The sequence below is a fragment of the Oryzias latipes genome, chromosome 20 (assembly GCF_002234675.1).
Source record: "Oryzias latipes chromosome 20, ASM223467v1".
In the NCBI taxonomy this organism is placed as follows: Eukaryota; Metazoa; Chordata; class Actinopteri; order Beloniformes; family Adrianichthyidae; genus Oryzias; species Oryzias latipes.
The window spans coordinates 19,906,884-19,924,231 of record NC_019878.2 but is presented as its reverse complement, the minus strand read 5'-3'; the positions used below and the strand labels follow the sequence as shown (position 1 = coordinate 19,924,231).

At 38.2% G+C, this 17,348-nt stretch overlaps 2 protein-coding genes across 2 annotated transcripts in view; one reads left to right on the top strand and one right to left on the bottom strand.

The window, feature by feature from the left end:
- Nucleotides 1-10,299, bottom strand: part of malrd1 (MAM and LDL receptor class A domain containing 1) — a 47,748-nt gene extending 37,449 nt beyond the window's left edge. The window contains exons 1-10 of the mRNA XM_011488998.3: nucleotides 9,989-10,299; nucleotides 8,825-8,953; nucleotides 8,660-8,748; nucleotides 8,429-8,587; nucleotides 5,565-5,658; nucleotides 4,274-4,408; nucleotides 3,729-3,881; nucleotides 2,190-2,295; nucleotides 674-1,041; nucleotides 126-571 (exon numbers count right to left, since the gene is read on the bottom strand). Of these exons, the coding sequence (XP_011487300.1) occupies nucleotides 126-571; nucleotides 674-1,041; nucleotides 2,190-2,295; nucleotides 3,729-3,881; nucleotides 4,274-4,408; nucleotides 5,565-5,658; nucleotides 8,429-8,587; nucleotides 8,660-8,748; nucleotides 8,825-8,953; nucleotides 9,989-10,160 (1,851 nt within the window). The 5' untranslated portion in view covers nucleotides 10,161-10,299. The remainder of the gene's footprint in view (nucleotides 1-125; nucleotides 572-673; nucleotides 1,042-2,189; nucleotides 2,296-3,728; nucleotides 3,882-4,273; nucleotides 4,409-5,564; nucleotides 5,659-8,428; nucleotides 8,588-8,659; nucleotides 8,749-8,824; nucleotides 8,954-9,988) is intronic.
- Nucleotides 10,300-13,990: 3,691 nt separating this feature from the next.
- On the top strand, nucleotides 13,991-17,348 carry LOC101160271 (leucine-rich repeat-containing protein 14). Its single transcript, XM_004081299.4, has 3 exons — nucleotides 13,991-14,580; nucleotides 14,698-15,519; nucleotides 15,828-17,348. Exons 1-3 carry the CDS (start codon nucleotides 14,303-14,305, stop codon nucleotides 16,393-16,395), a joined length of 1,668 nt encoding a protein of 555 aa, XP_004081347.1. The 5' UTR covers nucleotides 13,991-14,302; the 3' UTR covers nucleotides 16,396-17,348.

The window sequence follows — 17,348 nt, the reverse complement described above, 5'->3', positions numbered from 1 at the left end:
TATGTTGACTTAATTAATACTAATGTGGTGTTTAAATTAAGCTAGGATAAGACAACATCAAAGCTGAAAAATCCCTCATACTGAAGTCGAAAAGCTAAAGAATATTTGTGATTTTGTTCAATTACCTGGAAAGGTTTAGCGCTCTGGAGGTACAATGTCTCCCTGTACCACAGGTTTCCTTGATGTCCACATTTTTCCCAGATCATCTCACCGAGGCCTGTAGCCGTGGTCCTTAGATGCACAGCCAGGCTGAACACTTGCAAGCCAAACATGTGGTAATGGAAGCGGAAAACACATTTCTTCTGAGGTGAAGACGGGTCTTTGTCAGGCTGGTAGGTGGGCTGAAACACCTGACTCAGCAGCACAGCTGTGTCCTTGAACTCCTGGGGTAAAGAGGACTCTATGTAGAGGTAGTGGCCATTGCTGGTGCCCAGTGTGTGGTCCCTGAGGGGGCCCGTGTTTAAGGTTGGAGTAGGGCCGCTGATAAGAGCCCAGTCAAAGACATCTTCTCCACTCTGCTCCTGTTCCCAATTGCACAGCCCTTTTTCAAAGTCACACTGCAGCTCTGGAGCTGTCAGACGATGAGAATCAAACAGAAACAGACAATTATAAGACATTCATTATAATTGACCAATATTGCTTTATTGGTGTTAAAAATGCTGGAGACACTCACAGCACCCCTCTTCGTCTGATCCATCCCCACAATCATCTAAAAGGTCACAAAGCTGCAGACGCTGCACGCATGCCCTCGTGTGCACACAATGAAAATGTGTGTCAGAAGGGCACTCTGTTGCAGCAGGGGGCAGAGAGCAGTTGTCGAAGCTGATGTCGTCTAAAGCAGAGATCCCATCGAATACTCCGAGACTGATTTTAGCCAGACCGATCTGGAAAGGTTGAGTGATGCGTCCCAGCTGCACAGTGACCTGGTTCCAGCGTCTGCCTTGGTCATACAGCGTTGTCCAGATGACGGGTTGGTTTTGATCTCCCTCAAATCGAAGGTACATGCTAGCTGCTCCAACAGAAATACCTGAGTTATAATGCCTGAAAGGACATAAAAATATATATATATATATCTATAAGACTTCATTTAATATGATTTTTTTCTGGAGGAAATAAAAACAGGTGCAACTTTCTAAAAATAGATTTTTTCTTAATTATTGTATATTTGTCTGTTTGGGCCATAGTAGATTAATTCAGGTATGGACATGAAATAAATTTGTGTGTAAATGTACGTGAATTTTTCTATTGGTTTTAGGTTTACAGTTAGCATTCTTTTGTTGTTGGCCATGAACCAGTACCCCACATTCTGCTCAAAAAATGAAAGCACACCTGAAAGTACAGCATGGTGCAGTTTCTCAAGTGGCCACTAGAGGCTGGTTTCAAAAGGGAGCAATTTGTGATTGAACCTTGCTATAAAAAGTTTGATTTTACATGAAAAACACAGTAATGTAAGGCCTGGGTTTGAAACCTTTTTGCTTTGTTTTACAACAATACAGTTTAAATATGTTCACTAAAAGAAATACTTGAATGAATGACATGAAATGATCATTTTGGAAAAATAGCTGTGCATCAGATTTGAGATTTACATAGAACAGCATTATTTTTTATTTTGAAGCACTGAACTGCCACACTGTTTACTGTGATAAATAAATTAAATGTAAAAGGAAAATCTTGATCTATCTGTCCTTGGAAAACAAGATTGATCAGCATTTTACACTTGTAAATTTATGTTAAAAATAGTTTGTCATCCCTAAACCTGAGTTGCTGTGCTAAGTGACTAGCATTGGCAATCTGTACCTACTTTCACTTTTAAAATTAAGATTTTTCTGTATTTTCAAATCACAGCCCTTTGTTCTGGAGGAGACTGGAGTTGTGGATGAAACAGAAGAACCTAAAAGGGTCTTAGCATTTTTTTTTTCTTTTTGTATTTGTGTTAAGGCGATGGAAAAATGTGTTTAATTTTACCCTCCAGGACAAGACCCACTGTCATCAGTTAACCAACAGTGAGCAGCAATCATGATTCGAAACTCAACTGTGTGTGAAGAAATAAGGGGAAAAAAGCTAAATGGGACTATTAAAACTGAATAAAAATCAAAATCCAAAAGGCAAAGGTGAGGAACCAATCTGCACACAGAGATAAATTTGACCTTTAATGTAAAGACATTTTTCGAGAAATAGGTTGGACTCACCAGAATGTCAAAGTGCAGCCAGAAGCTGTTTGCTGGAACCAGGGCCCCATGAGAAGAGCTTTTGGGTGAAGACTGCTGCTGTTTTTCAGTATAACCATAAAATGGCCTGTTGTTCAACAGATGAAAACAAACAGTCAAACCATTCTGACTGTCAACAACTTTCCTGCAAATTCTTTCTGTGACCGGCCAGCGAAACCCAAGTAATTATTTTAGTATTCATTGTATAAAAACGGTATTAATGTAAAAATAAAACAAAAAGACACAGAAAAATATAAATACAGTTCATCCAAATTGTAATAGTGACAAGATACTTTAAAGATTAGGGTAAATGAAGTTGTTAGTTTGTTTAATTGGGACCAGAATAATATTTTTTGTGATCAAACCTAATGATTATTCAAATTTTCTTCATGATTTAATCAAAGCAGATTTACTACGTATTGACTTAAATTTACAGACAGGTTCTTTTATACCATGTTTAAAAATAAAGAACTTTTTTCTCCAATACATTTTCATAAGGAAGGCAGGTTTTGTCCTTGGCTGCAAGCAGGAAACGTTTGAAGCAGTGATGTAGAGGAGGTCACGGAACAAGATCTTATCCATTATGGACAACACTGAGCATCCTCTCCACCCTGTTCTGGACAAACAGCGGAGCTCCTTCTCTAGGAGGCTCAGACAGCTCCGCTCCAAAACTGCCCGGTACCGGAAATCCTTCTTACTCAATACAATAACCCTGTACAATAACTCACAATGCAATAAATAACCTTTGCACATTATTTTTCTTTTTTGCACATTTTTTTACCTGCACTGTCTGTAAATAGCTTTTTAAAATATGTAAACCTTATTGTTTTCATTTATATTGCATTTTTTTGTTTTTTTACATTATTCTTATTCTTTTTTTCTCTCATGTTTACAATGCTGTCATTTGCTGCGGTAAAAAAAAAATTCCCACGTGTGGGATCAACAAAGTTCTCGACAGAATTTAAAGGATTTAAACAATAAAACTTAAATACACAATAAAAAATGTATAGAATCACAAAAATGTTAGTTAGTTAGGGATCCAGACAGTTAAAAATCTGGGGGGGGATTTTAAAAATTTTTTATTGGTTTTTATGGGTGTGTAGTAAACACAATCATTGTTTTACAAATAGACTTTTTCTTTTTCAAAAAGGGATAATTTGTTTTTTTTGCACTATGATCACAAAACGAAGATAAAAAAAGCAACAGATGGAGCTTGAAAAGAGTCACCCAGGAACAAGATTATGTGTTAAATCCCTGCCTTGAGGAGAAAATAGAATTCTAAAATAGATAGTGTGAGGCTGTGAGAAAATGGCTCCAGTTGCTATTCTTTTTTTTCTTTTTTTTCTTTTGTTATTCATATGCTGTAGTGCTTATCTCTTAAAAGCACACGTTTGAGATTTTTCTCAACGAGATGCTGATATAAGCTGCAGATATGTGGATTGTATATCTCTTTTCAGTTTTTTTATTTATTTGCTAGATTCTAGATACAAATATATATGTCTCATAGCAGCGTTGACCCACCTTCGGTTGTGTTGGTTGTGTGGTCAGCCAGAAGTGGGTGGCTGTAGTAGTCTGCAGGCACATCTGCAGAGAAGCCTCTGACCCAGTCAAAGCCATCTCCTAGGGTAACCTCATACCAGCCACATGGACCGGTCTCGAAGTCACACCTTGAAGCTGAGAAAAAAAAACAGTTTGTAAATTTAAGTCGATTGAACTTTATTGATGAAGGAAATTGTGCGTTTGTACCATAAATAAATTACTAGCCCAACTTCTACACTTATTCGACTAATTTACTGAACTTTTTGATAATTTTGGAATTTTCTACTGCTAACTAAGAAGGCTGAGACGTTCTTTGGAAAATGAATGAAGTCCAACAGTTTTCTTTGAGAAAATATTCAAAAGAAAAATCAAAGAAATACCTGTAAATTGGCTTTTTCCCAAATGTAACTCAAATCAAAACCGTAAGATTAAAATTTTCATCAGGCTGCCAGATAAATCAATCAACTATTCAGCCAAAATAACAAGTGAAGCACAGGAAAGAATGAGTTTGGTATCAAAGCCCTTACGGCAACTGGCCTCATCCTCTCCGTGGGTACAGTGTGGGGTGAAGTCACACACTTTTTTTGCCTCAATACACTTTCCATCATCACAGGTAAACCATGAGGGTGGGCAGGCCGGTGGGGGTTGCACGACTCCCTTTACTACACAAAAAAAGTTAAAATAACACATAAGTGAAATAGCTGGGGCTGTAGTAACAGATGAAAGAAGTTTTTTGTCCATATCTAACTCATTCTAAATCCACTAAAAAAAATGTGTAAAAAGCACAAACAAGGATAGACATTTTTTTTTTACTATTTCTCATATAATTTTCTCCAACTGCATTTCATGGATAGATCCATGCAATCGCAGAATCACATCTACATGCATAAAACAACATATGTGGATTTCTGAATCATGTCAAACAGTCTTTGGGCCTCGAGAGGAAGCCAAGGGAAAACATACATGCACATTTAGAACCAACAAACTTTAACTTTGAAGCTGTGACATTAAATTTAGCCATTTCTTTTGCTGTTTTACAGTCATTTGAAAGAAAGAAAAGTTAAACAAAACAAACAAAGCAACAATTGGGAGAATGCTTAATCTTACAGTGAGACTCATGTAGGCCTAATAGATGGAGAAAATTCAGTCTGTGTTTTGTGTCTCATTTTGGTGTCATAAAGTTGAGAGAGCTGGGAACAATTGCTCAAATAGGGACACCAGGCGGTGTGCAGGAAAACTTCTCTACACTGGGTCCTTTAGATGCTCTTAGAGCAGACCGAAAAACAAGCCTTTTCTTTAGCAAAAACAACTACGTTCGATTAATCTGTGTGTATTATTCTGCTTGATAACGATCTATGCAAAAGCGCATGTAGAGCGAGGTGTTTGGAGGCTGACGACCTCTGGCTTTGGAATAAACAAGAGAATCTATTACACAGTCTGCACTGCCATTTATTTTATGGACTGAGAGCGGGAACATTATCGGATAAATTATTCAAGTTGTAAAAGTGCCTTAAATTGTTCTGGCAACTTTGCTGCTTGTTTGAACTTTGATATATTTGAGCGAGAACTCAATCATATTCCTATCACCGGCATACTTAGAAATTTACAGGTCTGACAGCTCTGTATTTAGAGCAAGAAAGTGTGTAAATTTAATAATTCAGATATTCTGTTATCAGTCATCCTGAAAGCTTTAATGCTTGAGCTCCCATTTATCAGCATTTGAGGAGGTTCCTCCAGCTCTGTTTATGTGTGCTGACATTTCAAGATGTCAACATCTGAACTCTTCTGCACAGTGAGATGTTATTAAGAAAGCAGTACCGAGAGTCACACATCCAGGACTGAAAAATAGATCATCAATGGCCAAGAACTCAGAGGATTCACTGTCAGTAGATAGTTCCCCTCGAATTGCCACCTGGTAGGAGAATAGAACAAGTCAAAAGCCATAACAGAGAGTACAATTCTTTGATTTTATAAGCTCAGCTGAAAGACGTTGGAGAACACCTACTCCTGGGCTCAGGACTCTGTAGACCTTAGATGAGCAGGATAAGAGGAAGCAAACTGTCAGAGATAACCTAAAATTACAGCTGTGAGCGTTGTTGTATGTCCCACCCCTTTGTATTAAGGTAAATATGTTCCAAAAAGGACGAGCTTATAGATTGGATGCGAGAACTTGTAAAATAGAATGTGAGAACTTACACCCCAAAAATCTGCATCTGTGTGTAAAAATCTTCTGCTGTAAAGTTTGACAAACATAATTACAACTGACAAATTCCCATTTGCATGTGTTCCTTTAGAGTTACAACCTCAAATCTGGGATTACAACTGCTCAAATGTGCTGCTGCGTGTGCTCCAATCTGCTGGTGCAAATCACAAGTGCGCCACAACTGCGCTCAGACTTCCTTGCAAGAAACCAAGAAACTTGTGTCAAAACTGATCTGTGTCCGAAAATGGAACGGGGGGGGGGGGGGGGGGGGAGAGGAGGGGGGAGTCAACCAATCAGAGTGCAGCACTCAGAGGACTTGGTAAGTGAACTACAAATGCATTTCTAAAGAAAAATGATCGTTTCTTCCTTCATTTTACTGATAAATGATCTTTTCGCGCTTTAAATGCAGACATGCTGCGAGACAGCTGCCAACGGACTGTCAACAGGAAAATCATCTTTGTTGTAGCAGGACAATAGGGTCATGATAAGGCGGTACAGAAAATTTGGTGACAATAGCATCACTGTCCTCAGAGCAATTGAGCACCTTTATTATGAATCATATGCATTAACATTTGAAAAAAAGATGAAGTCTTTTACTATGCCCAAAATTTATTTTCACCTGGTACTATAGGTGCGTTCAAATTCAATTCTGTTGAGTTTTTGAGTATGTGGCTAAATGTTCTCTCTAACCAGAAAGAAAAATTGTGAAAACAATATGGTCCCTGCTGCAAGACAGAATGAAAATAATAAACTTCATAATCAACACCTTGTGAGGATTGTGAACTTAGGTTCGGTTTTTATCAGTTATGATATGGTTTTTGTCAAAATTCAGAGGTCTGTCTTCCCTTCGGAACCATCTTCAGAGTACTAAATGCACTTTCTCCCAGCAACCCCAGCGAACACTTCCTGGATGACTCTCCTTCATTCATCAACCACAGCATACTTAAGCACTGCACTGAGTGAAGCTCAGTGTGAAGTTTTGGTTGTGCCTTCATTACTGAGTGTCATATTGGGACCTGGGACTTAGCTTTGTGGACTTTTAGCTGAGCTAATAAACCGGCTGCAACTGGATCCAGCTGTCTGCCTGTTCTTGTGACAGTTTTGGTCATGTTCTGTTTTGAATTGTCCCTCAGTTTGCACCAGTTTCAGGTCTTCATTGCAGTCAATTAACCCCTTAATGTCTGGTTTCAGTTCTTGTCAGGTCATCTGCTCTGTTCTGCTCTTCTGTTTGTCACACCTTTGTTGCTTCCAGGGTTTCTTGTCATGTTTCTGTTCATTCATTAAATTTCTGCCACTAGTCTGGTCTTCCCGTATTTTGGGTCTTACACCACCAGTTTCCTGACACAATTTACTTGGACAAATACTGTAATTTTGTTGCACCAAAAACCACAATCTCTCATATCCAAGATGACATAAGAATAATGCTGCTGCCACACTGCTCAAAGTCTCACAGTGTAACGCACTTGATGTTTATTTCACAACTAACCACAGATAATCTGGATATAGATTAGATAAGGAGTTTTATGAAGTTGGCTGAGGACATCTTTTGAGGGATTAATTTTAATCTCAAATATAAAGTAAGAAGCTTCACTGTCATGTTTTCTCTGCATATGTGTTATTTGAACAAAAAGTCTTTGCATACTCAATTGGACATCACCAATAAGCTGCTGCTCCTGTTGTTTCAGTGTATAGGCACAGCTGTCAAAGCGTTTTGGGTTATGTCCTTAAAACAGGAAGTATAGTAGTTTACACAAAAGTAAGCTGAATGACCAGAGAGACAACCTCTCATCACCCCCATGTAACCACATCGCAAAACCTAAAAATAGATTCACATCAAGCAGAGAAGCGGAGGAAGAAAATACCCTGAAATTTGGGGGGCTCCTCCTTTCACAGTACTCCATATGGTCTTAAAAGTCTCAAAGGTCTACTTGTGTCAGGCACTTCTGCAAATAAATTGCTTCTGCAGTTAAGCTTAAGCTTCTGCGGTGATTGCCTTAATTTCCAGGAAATACTTAATAGGTTTCTCATACTGCATTCCCCATTATCGTTTCTTTTTTTTAAATTGTATTTCTTAACCAGTCAGGAGTATATTTCTAACACTTCCTCGTGAATGTTGCCAAAAACTGGAGCTTCATCTAAAAGTAATCTGCTCTAAAAATAAATAAGGCATCAGTTATAATGGTCTCACATCATCATAGTAATGGTCCCAAAATGCAGAAGGAACACACATCACAGTGCAAACCTTTTAAATTGCTTGACCTTTTTTTTCTTTTCTTTTTTTCTGGAACAAATTAAAGGGGTGAAAAATAATCTAATCTATTCATAAACATGAGTTTGGACAATTAACATATTATTGCTTTGCTTCATAACCAATAGAATTTTTTAAACCTTCAATCTATTTACACAAGTCAGCGGTGCTGTTTTCCTGCTTTGGTCACATCACTACTTTCACAGCAGATTCTGCTAAATCATCACAAACCTGAAAACTGTTGTCGCTGGTTAATTCAAATCCTATCTGCAGCCATGTTTCTGTCTGCTGATGTGCAGAGAGTTTCCATATTTCTGTCATCTGAGCCCCATGTTGAATCAGGACCTGAAGATTTCCGTGTGCTCCCCGAAAATAATAGTAGAAATAAATCTGAGGGGAAAAAAATCATTGCAAATTTGTTGAATTTAAACAAACAGCTGCGATATCAGTTTGGTGAGTTACCTGGCAGCTTTTACTAGGGAGGAAGACAAGACTGCTAAGAGTCGCAGAGGTTGTGGCTCCTTTAACGGGTAAAAGGGTCAGAAAATACCCTATAAGGGAGAAAATGAACACATAAGAATCAGTTTTCTTGCATTGTCCCGTTCCAAAAGAGCGAGCTGCACTAACCGGACTCGTTTGTGCGGTCCCTGTTAAGTCCTGCGGCTTCATTTGTTCTGGTCCATTCAGAGACTGTGTTTAAGTTTTGTATGAAGTTACAAAACCCCTCCTCAAAGTCACACGTTGTATAAGCGGAGCCTGTTAAAACAAACAAAAAAAAAACATGTGTGTTCTTCTTTTTATTGCTGTCAATTGATCTCGACATAAATTTTAAACAGCTAACTATTTGGTTCTCTTGGCACATATCTTTACATTTCTTTATTTTTTTACACTATATATTTAAAATTCTATTTATGAATTTTATATATATTTTAAACACCTTGGGAGCACCATAATTTTTGTTGTGCAATCTATGACAAGAAAGGAAATTCTGATTTTTGCACATCATTTGTCTCTAATAATAGGAAAAATACTAGTTGTAAAATGTATCAACGCTACTTTTTTTCTTCCAGCAAAAGTATTTTTGACTAGAATTGACAGACATCTACTAAAACATAAAAAGATCATGAGCAACAGGTATTGTTGTAGAAAGTTATACTTCTGTTTAAATGCATACAAAATATGGCATGTCCAGGATGATTCAAACCCTTTCCAAAGTATTATATTCTTAACTCAAAGTACTAGATAGTCCGGGCTAATCCAAAGTATCCATGTTTTAGAAAAAAAATAAATGTTTTAATCATTTCAGCAGGTAAAAAATAGCATCTGCAGCTGGTTTGTGGACAGGTAAAACACATTTTTAAGGACTTTCAGCTGCACATTATGGCTTTTCTTCTGTGATTCTTAACTTTCTCATTCACCAACCGTTTTCATAAAAGAAGTACTCAGTTAAATTCAGATTAACTGGCCGCCCTTTTTTAGTTTTCAATGCAATACTGGTCTATATTGCTGTATATGCAGGTGCATAACCTAAACAGCTTCATGTCACATGACTGTTGTGAAAGAAAAGCTGTCAAAAATAGCATTTTTATGACATGGTTTATGATCAGTTATAGTGGCACAAAGAATAATTTAGTGTTGGCAACCTGGAACAATCCTATTTTAACACAAAAAGATGAAAAAAAGTTTCTCTTTGACTCTCTCTTAAAATAAACTTTCTTTGTTTAATAGCAGTTTTTATAAACTAAAACAGTTTAAATCATTTTTTTACCCAAATTAGTGTTTTAAACTTACAGTTTCTTTTGTCGTTGCTGTCCTTACAGTCATCTACCAGATCAGACACTTGAGCGACACACAATCCCTCACTGCAGGTGAACTCCCCATCTGAACGGGAGGCGACGGTCACCTGCTTCAACTCCAAGGCGAGGGCCAACGTCAGCCACAGAGAGAAGCCAAAAAACCCCATCAGGAAATCGTTCTTGATGCTCTGCCCATGTTTAAAATTCTGATTTTCAGACGCTCAGTTGAGGTCTGTATTTCTCTTACTAGCTCGAGCTTACATAAGTATGACTGATCCAGTGTCTGCTTGAGTTGGGGGAGGAGGTTAAAGTGCAATAAATGTTTTTTTTTTATGGCTGTTGCTCAATAAAGTACCTTTGCCAGGTTATGTTTCTGTGTTTGAATGGGATCATGTGATCATTCCAGGTGAGCTCCAGGTAGTGGCTCTTTCTAGAGGCACAAAAAAGCACTTTTTTTTTCAAATCAATTGTGTATTATTTACATTATTAATTAGCTAATCAATAGATTCAATCTTCAGTGTTTATTGACTATTTTATCCACTAATATACCTCAAGAAACAGAGAAGAGCAGAGCAGATGACCTGACAAGGAAGAACTGAAATCTTAATCTAAAATTTAAAAAAGGCTCAGGACTCAACTAAAACAACAAAAGAAATAACCAATGCAAAGAAATATTCAAATGTACATAGCCTACAACTTTGGTAATAAGTAAAATGCTTAATAAAAAAATCTAAAACAAATTTTTGGAAACATTGAAAACACTGTTGAGTGTTACTTTACTCATTAATGACTGCAGAAACTAACTATGTTTATACCTTTTGCACAAATATGTGATTGTTTGTCATTTCCAAACTATTTATTTACTGTGCTTCCTTTTTTGTACACACAATTGTGCAGAAAATCACCAAAATCCTGTTCATTAGAAGTCACAAAAGACTCAGGGTTACCTTCACAGTCAGGAGTAATTTTATTTAATGATGACCAATAAAGACAGACCTTGAAATGATGAGCAGCAGGCTTAAATTAAAGTAACCTTGAGAGAAAGGTGCATTGAATGGTTGTCAAAGGAGAATTCTGTTAAAAATAGACATAAAAGCAAACTTTTTATTCCAAGCTTTGTGATATTTAAGTGTGAACATAAACAAAGGTTTTACTTTCTAGCTGAAGAAAACAAAAGAATAAGATTGTTGATTAAACATTTAAATGCAAGAGGGATCTGTTTTGTTCCATAAAAAAATCTTAAAGACTTGTCAACAACAAAACGTAACTTTTAAAAACATAGTTACACTTTTGCACAGAATTTGCATTTTTATGACATGATTTATTTTTGGATTTACAAGACTGTGTAAAATATTTTTAGTTGACATTTTGCATTTTGCCATAAAACATAATAAAAATGTTCCACAACATGGAAATTAGTGTTATCCATTTTTTAAAATGTGCAGGTGTGACATGTTTTGCCCCCCCCCCAAAAAAAGAAAACCATAAAATCTATTTGAATTTCAGCTTCTCCCTTCTTAGACCAGTTGAAACCAGAGCAAACAGGGGAAAAAATAGTTAAAATGGTCAATAAATATTGAGTAGATTCAAAAAATTTTTAAAAAAAAAAAGGTTAACAAATGACAATAATAACTAAGTGTTCTTAAAAAAAATGAATTCCTGAACATGTTGGGTAAAATGGTTGTCACTACAGAACACTACAGATAAGATTAACATAAAAGCCTTTTTTTTAAAGGATCCTTATTGCTCCCAATATATTCTCCTTGTCATTCTGTCAGATGATCTGCTGTTTCACAGCATTTCAAACGCCTTCTGACTGATTGCTCTTAGAAGAACTGTGAAAGTAAAAAACTGAGCAGACAGAAAAAAAAATCCCTCTCCATTTGTCTTCACCGTGACTTTTCTCTGACCTTGTCACTTTCAACACTTTCTTAATTAAGACATATTGAGAGGCTCCTTGTGTTGCAGCTTTAAAGCAACCAACCTGTTTTCACAATCTCATTCAAGCGATGGCGCTTGCGCAGCACACAACTGCTAATCCTCCTCCAGCTGAATCAAGTGATTCACTGCTGAGTGAACTGATCGGAGCAGCCAGGGTTTTAACCTGAACGTTTTAACAGCAGGAGATGCTTCAGTGTCCATTTCTAGTCAGGGCAGCATGAAAAATAAGATCATGTGGAGTTATGTGACAGGGGGATGTGAACAGCAGTCAGAAATGAGTAGAAATCAGAGCTTAGTAAGAGAGGACAAGAGGACATTTAACACGACTGTCTTTTTTATCAGAGTTTCAACACATTTACCCCCCCATTTTAATGTTTTAAAGCAGCTTACTTTTTGTTAATCCTCAGCCACTTTGATTTTTTTTAGTGACTGACCTATATGTCTGACTACATTTCATGGCCCCAAGTGATTTTCTTTCTTTATTTTTTTAACAAGATCTAAAATCCAACCACCAGCTCACTATTATGTTTGGCCTAAGTGATATCATTTCAAAACAACTCTATCTGATAATTGTTGTTTTTAGAACCTTAAAGACCTCCGGTTTCATATTGGAACATTGTTTTCTATTTATTTTCTGGGTATTTTCCAATTGACTGAAATTATTTAAATTTGACTGCTGCTCCAACACTGTCTGTAAAAGTATCTTCTTTCACTTTTGGCTTCTCCCATCAGGGGTCGCCACAGCGAAACAACCCTCCCACGAGGATGAGTCGCATGGTTAACTTAGAAATGTTTTTACGCCGGATGCCCTTCCTGACGCAACCCTCTCAATCCAACCGGGCTTGGGACCAGCACAGCAGCAGAGAATGGAATAGGGAGCAGCCCGGATTCAAAACCTGGTTTCATGGACGGAAGGCGCTGCAAACCAGCACGAGCTAAACCGGCCCCACCCTTTTTTCCGGCCTCACCCTTTTACTGTCTGTAAAAGTATCATTTCCATTATAACTTAGAATGTACTTAATGTGGTGTCTAATATGAATAGATCCAAATTTACAGCTACTGCCAAACAAATAATTTTACCTCAATAGAAAATTATAACTGCTCCGCTGACCCATCCATTTCCTCTGCATGATATGCTTTCCTTTGATTTTCCTATTATTGGCTCCGCCTGGGGTCTCCAACTAAAGAAAACTCACCAATCCTGAGATGATTCTGTTCCAACATACCCGCACAGTTGGACAAATTTACATTTACTGTTTACTCTTCCTAATTATCTACATTGTTTGGGTTTCAGGTTTGTCGGATTAGATGTTTATTTTATATTATTTTATTTTTTTTTCGGACTTTAGAGAAATAACAGTTGTAAGTTTATCATCATCATTTCTCAGTTCTTCTATGATCAAGTCATGGTCCTTTAGTGCCATCTACTGTTTTGTAGGTTAATTATTTTTGAAGAGGAATAAATTCGTAATTTGAATCTTATTAATGTTTTTTTTTTTTTTTACTTTTCATTTTAAAGGAAAAACAAACAAAAAAAAACTTTAAAAGATCTTTCCTGCTTCTGAAATAATAATTCTGAAAGAAAAAAATATTATATTACATTGAAAATGTCAAAGGTTTTCTATAGAAATGACGCTAAACTATAAAATTTTCATGTTTTAAATAGTGATCCTTTTTGACCATTTTATTTTCCCCCAAAAAAGAATGTGGGTTTTTTTTGTTTGTTTTTTTGCATTTTTTTTAGATGTTTCTCTTCATCTATGGAGGTCAGCAAAGTTATTAACGTCTGTAACTTTTTCTACTTGAATGTATCCCTTTACCCTTTATTTCAATGTTGAAGCCTCTTTCTTGGGTTGGGGTGTAAGATTTTGCTTTGCAGGTCCACTCACTGGTAATAACTTTTACTTTGCTACTTTTAAAACTACTTTGTTGACATTTGTTGGCGTAAATTTGTACATTTAAATAAATTATAGTTCTCAAACCAAAGGTTGCTCTTCAACTTTAAGTTTGTGTGAAACTCCATTTGCTTTAAAAGTTTCGTCGCTTTTTTATTTCGCATCTGTTGACGTCATCAGCTTGCGTCGAAGTATTTTGTAAACACTCCTCTGGATTCAAGATCGCTAACTGGAGCGGTAACGAAGAGCTTCTACGGCCCAAGCTGTTTCTATTTTTAAGCCAACGGACGATATCAGATAATGTTATAAAGGCTCATCGGTACTTTTCAGGTTTGCACCAGACTTCCTATAAAAAGCAGATTTAGAGGCGGGGCGGCTTCAGACGAGCTAGCTCGCTCAGATCATCATCATGTTTTGATCCAGCGCGCAAGACTTTTTTGGTTTTTAAAGTTCCTGCAGGTCCGGAGGTGACCATGGTGCATTGTTTGGTGAGCCTTTGTGCCAGAGAGGTGGTCAGAAGCCACAGCTCCTCTCCCAGTTGGCTCGTATGGGTTCCCAGAGAGCTGTACCGACCACTGTTAGAGGCCGCCTTCGCCAGCGGCAGACCGCTGGCTGTCGGTGAGCTGGCGCAGTGGTGGCCCGAACGCACGCTGCGTGTTGGAGGACCAAAGACAAAGGGGAGCTTTTCACCTAATCGCCTCTGCGTTCAGGCCCTGCTGCTTGCAGTGGTCAGAGGTCTGAGTGACCAAAGGTCAGACAGATTTGTTTTTGTTGTTGATGTTTTGATCATTTATAAACAATACGTTTAATTGTACTTTAAGAAGCATCGTTTTTACACTTATCCTGTTTGTATTGTGATCCTGATCAGGTGTGCTCTGCAAGTCCTGGACCTGTGCGGACTTCATGGGGATGAGGGAACAGGGGACTCGATGGGAGGCTGGTCTCTGACTGTAGCTGCCTGCACCATGGTCGTTCAGGCCAAAGCTGGAGTTAAGAGGACACAGAAGAAGGACGGAGACCGAGAAAGAAAACGAATCTCCGCTCTCGAAAGAGAAATGGACTTAAAAAGAGAGCGGGCACAAAAGAACGGTACTACGAAACCAAACAGCGATGATGCAAGTAACAGAGGGGTGACTGGATTTTCAGGTTTTACGAGTGAACAGGATTTAACGAAAGGAGTCAGGAGAAGAATGGAGATGGAGAGGAAAAAAGGGACTACTGAGACAGGTTTAGATAGTAAAGTTGACAAAAAAGAGGACAATTGTGATGTGTTGGCGCATGTGCGAGCAGACCTTTTTGTCAACGCCCGATCTTGGGAACGTGTTCGTGTGGCCCTGACCACATCGGGGCCCCTAAAGCTCCAGTGCAGATACCTCCGTGTGGAGGAGATTTCAGTGTCGAGCATCAGGACCCTCTTGAGCCTCCTGCCCCGCATTGGTCTTCTGGGTGTCGACATTCGCTACACCAGCCTTGGAGTGGCGGGGTTGGCTGAACTTCTTCCGCTTCTCTCTTCCTTTCCTTCGCTGAACTCCCTGCGTCTACATTACTGTAACCTAGACTTTAGAAGAGATCAGTTTGAGCAAGAAGATACTTTGAGGGACCTTTCACAGGGGCTGGCGTGCTTGCAGGAGCTGCGAAGGCTCAGTCTGACTGCTTTGCGGCTGCCTGGACAGCTGCGTGTTTTACTCAGGTATGTCCTGTTTTTTGTTTTTTTTTACATCATTAATTAATGTTTTTTTCCTGTAACCATGTTCAAGTAATAAGTGTTCAAAGTATAAGATAGTTTAAAAGTAAAAATGTTTTTGTTACCCCTGGTAACAAACATTTTCTGTTGTTTCTTCTCTATGAATCTATCAAACAGCCAAACACATGTTTATTTTGTTTTATGTTAATTTTGGCTTACGAAGCTACAGATTTAACAACTTTAAAAAAAATGTAGGCAACATTTCTGTTAATTTATCAAAAAACAAAAACAAAACATTTCTCCTTCTCTTTCAGCTCTTTGCCTCAACCTCTTGAGATTCTGGAGTTGCCTTATTTGAGCCTCAGTCCATCTGACTTGGCCTACCTGTCCTGCAGCCATCATGCCTCTGCGCTGCAGCAGCTGGATTTGAGTGAGAACCGTCTGGAAGACAGCACCCTGCCCTCGATTCGAAGGCTCCTCTCCCAGGCCTCCAGCAGCCTGCAGCATCTGTCTCTAAGTGGTTGTGGTCTGACCGACAGTCTGCTTGGACTCTTGCTGCCTTCCTTCGGGTGCTGTCGAGCTCTCAAGAGCTTGGCTTTGGCCCTAAACCCACTGTCCATGGCAGGCCTTCTAGACCTGGTGCAGATGGCAGTGAGACTCCCTAACTTACGCCAGTTACTCTACCCAAACCCCCTGGAGGACTACCAACCAGGGCTCCCTGATCTGCCGTCTAGCGCTCAGTTACTGGACTGGCCTCTGGATGAAAGCACAGACATCAACATGACCAGCAGCCAGCTGAACAGGGTGCTATTGGACAGCGGGCGCACCGACCTGCTTCTCACCTGCGACCTCCTTAATTACGATAAAGACTTGGTAGTCTAAAGCTAAGCACAGGTGTGCTCATAAACACGGCTTTTCTTTAACTACATTTTTGTGCCTTTTTTAAACTATTCGTAGAAATAGTACATTTTTCTTATTTTTTCTTGATTTATTTTTTTCTTTTCTTATGATAGTGAATGTTGCAAAACATGAATACCCTGTTCTGTGCTTGCAATTACGCTTCCTCCTCATCCGTGTTTTGACCTTCTTCCCTCCTCTGCTTATCAGCTGTTCATTGACCTCAGTGGAGGCCTGACAGTAGCTGGAGTTGGGTGTAATGGAGCACGTGCATCTGTAACATCCAGGGCAGTGGAACAGGAAGATCAGTAATGTTAGCTGCTGCATTAACCATGCCTCCACCTCCTTTCTTAACTGAGTTAACCAAACACGGTTCAGAGGTGGTGGAGATGAAATCCACACGTGCGTTTCTGTTTCCAAAATGAAAGTGATGCTCGTCAAGGTGACTTAAAAGAAGACCGGGTACAGCTGCCTAGACTTAATTTCATTTATTTTTTATTTTTTTGTGGGTGTAGTATTCTGACACAGAAGAATAGTTTTTTGTAAAAAAAAAAATATATATATATATATGTGCCATCGGATTCAAATACAAAGCATTTTGCTCAGTCCAGTCAGTGTATGAATTTTACCAAAAACTTAAACCACCAGTTTAAGAACAAATGATGAATTGATAAATCTAATGATTTGCCTTTTTTTTCAAAGAATTTTATTGCTTTTCTTTTAACATATAACTTGTGTTTTTGCCCCATTCCCTGTTTCTTTGAAATTATTTTTGAAACTTTGTTGACCTGGAAACAAAGAATCAGAAAAATCCCAGAAGTACATTATTACATGGATTGTATTGGAATGTCAAATGTTCTAATCAAAGGAAATATTTACTGCCTATTTTGTAGTATTGTATACAAAATTAATGCTAAATAAAAAAAATTAAAAAAGGA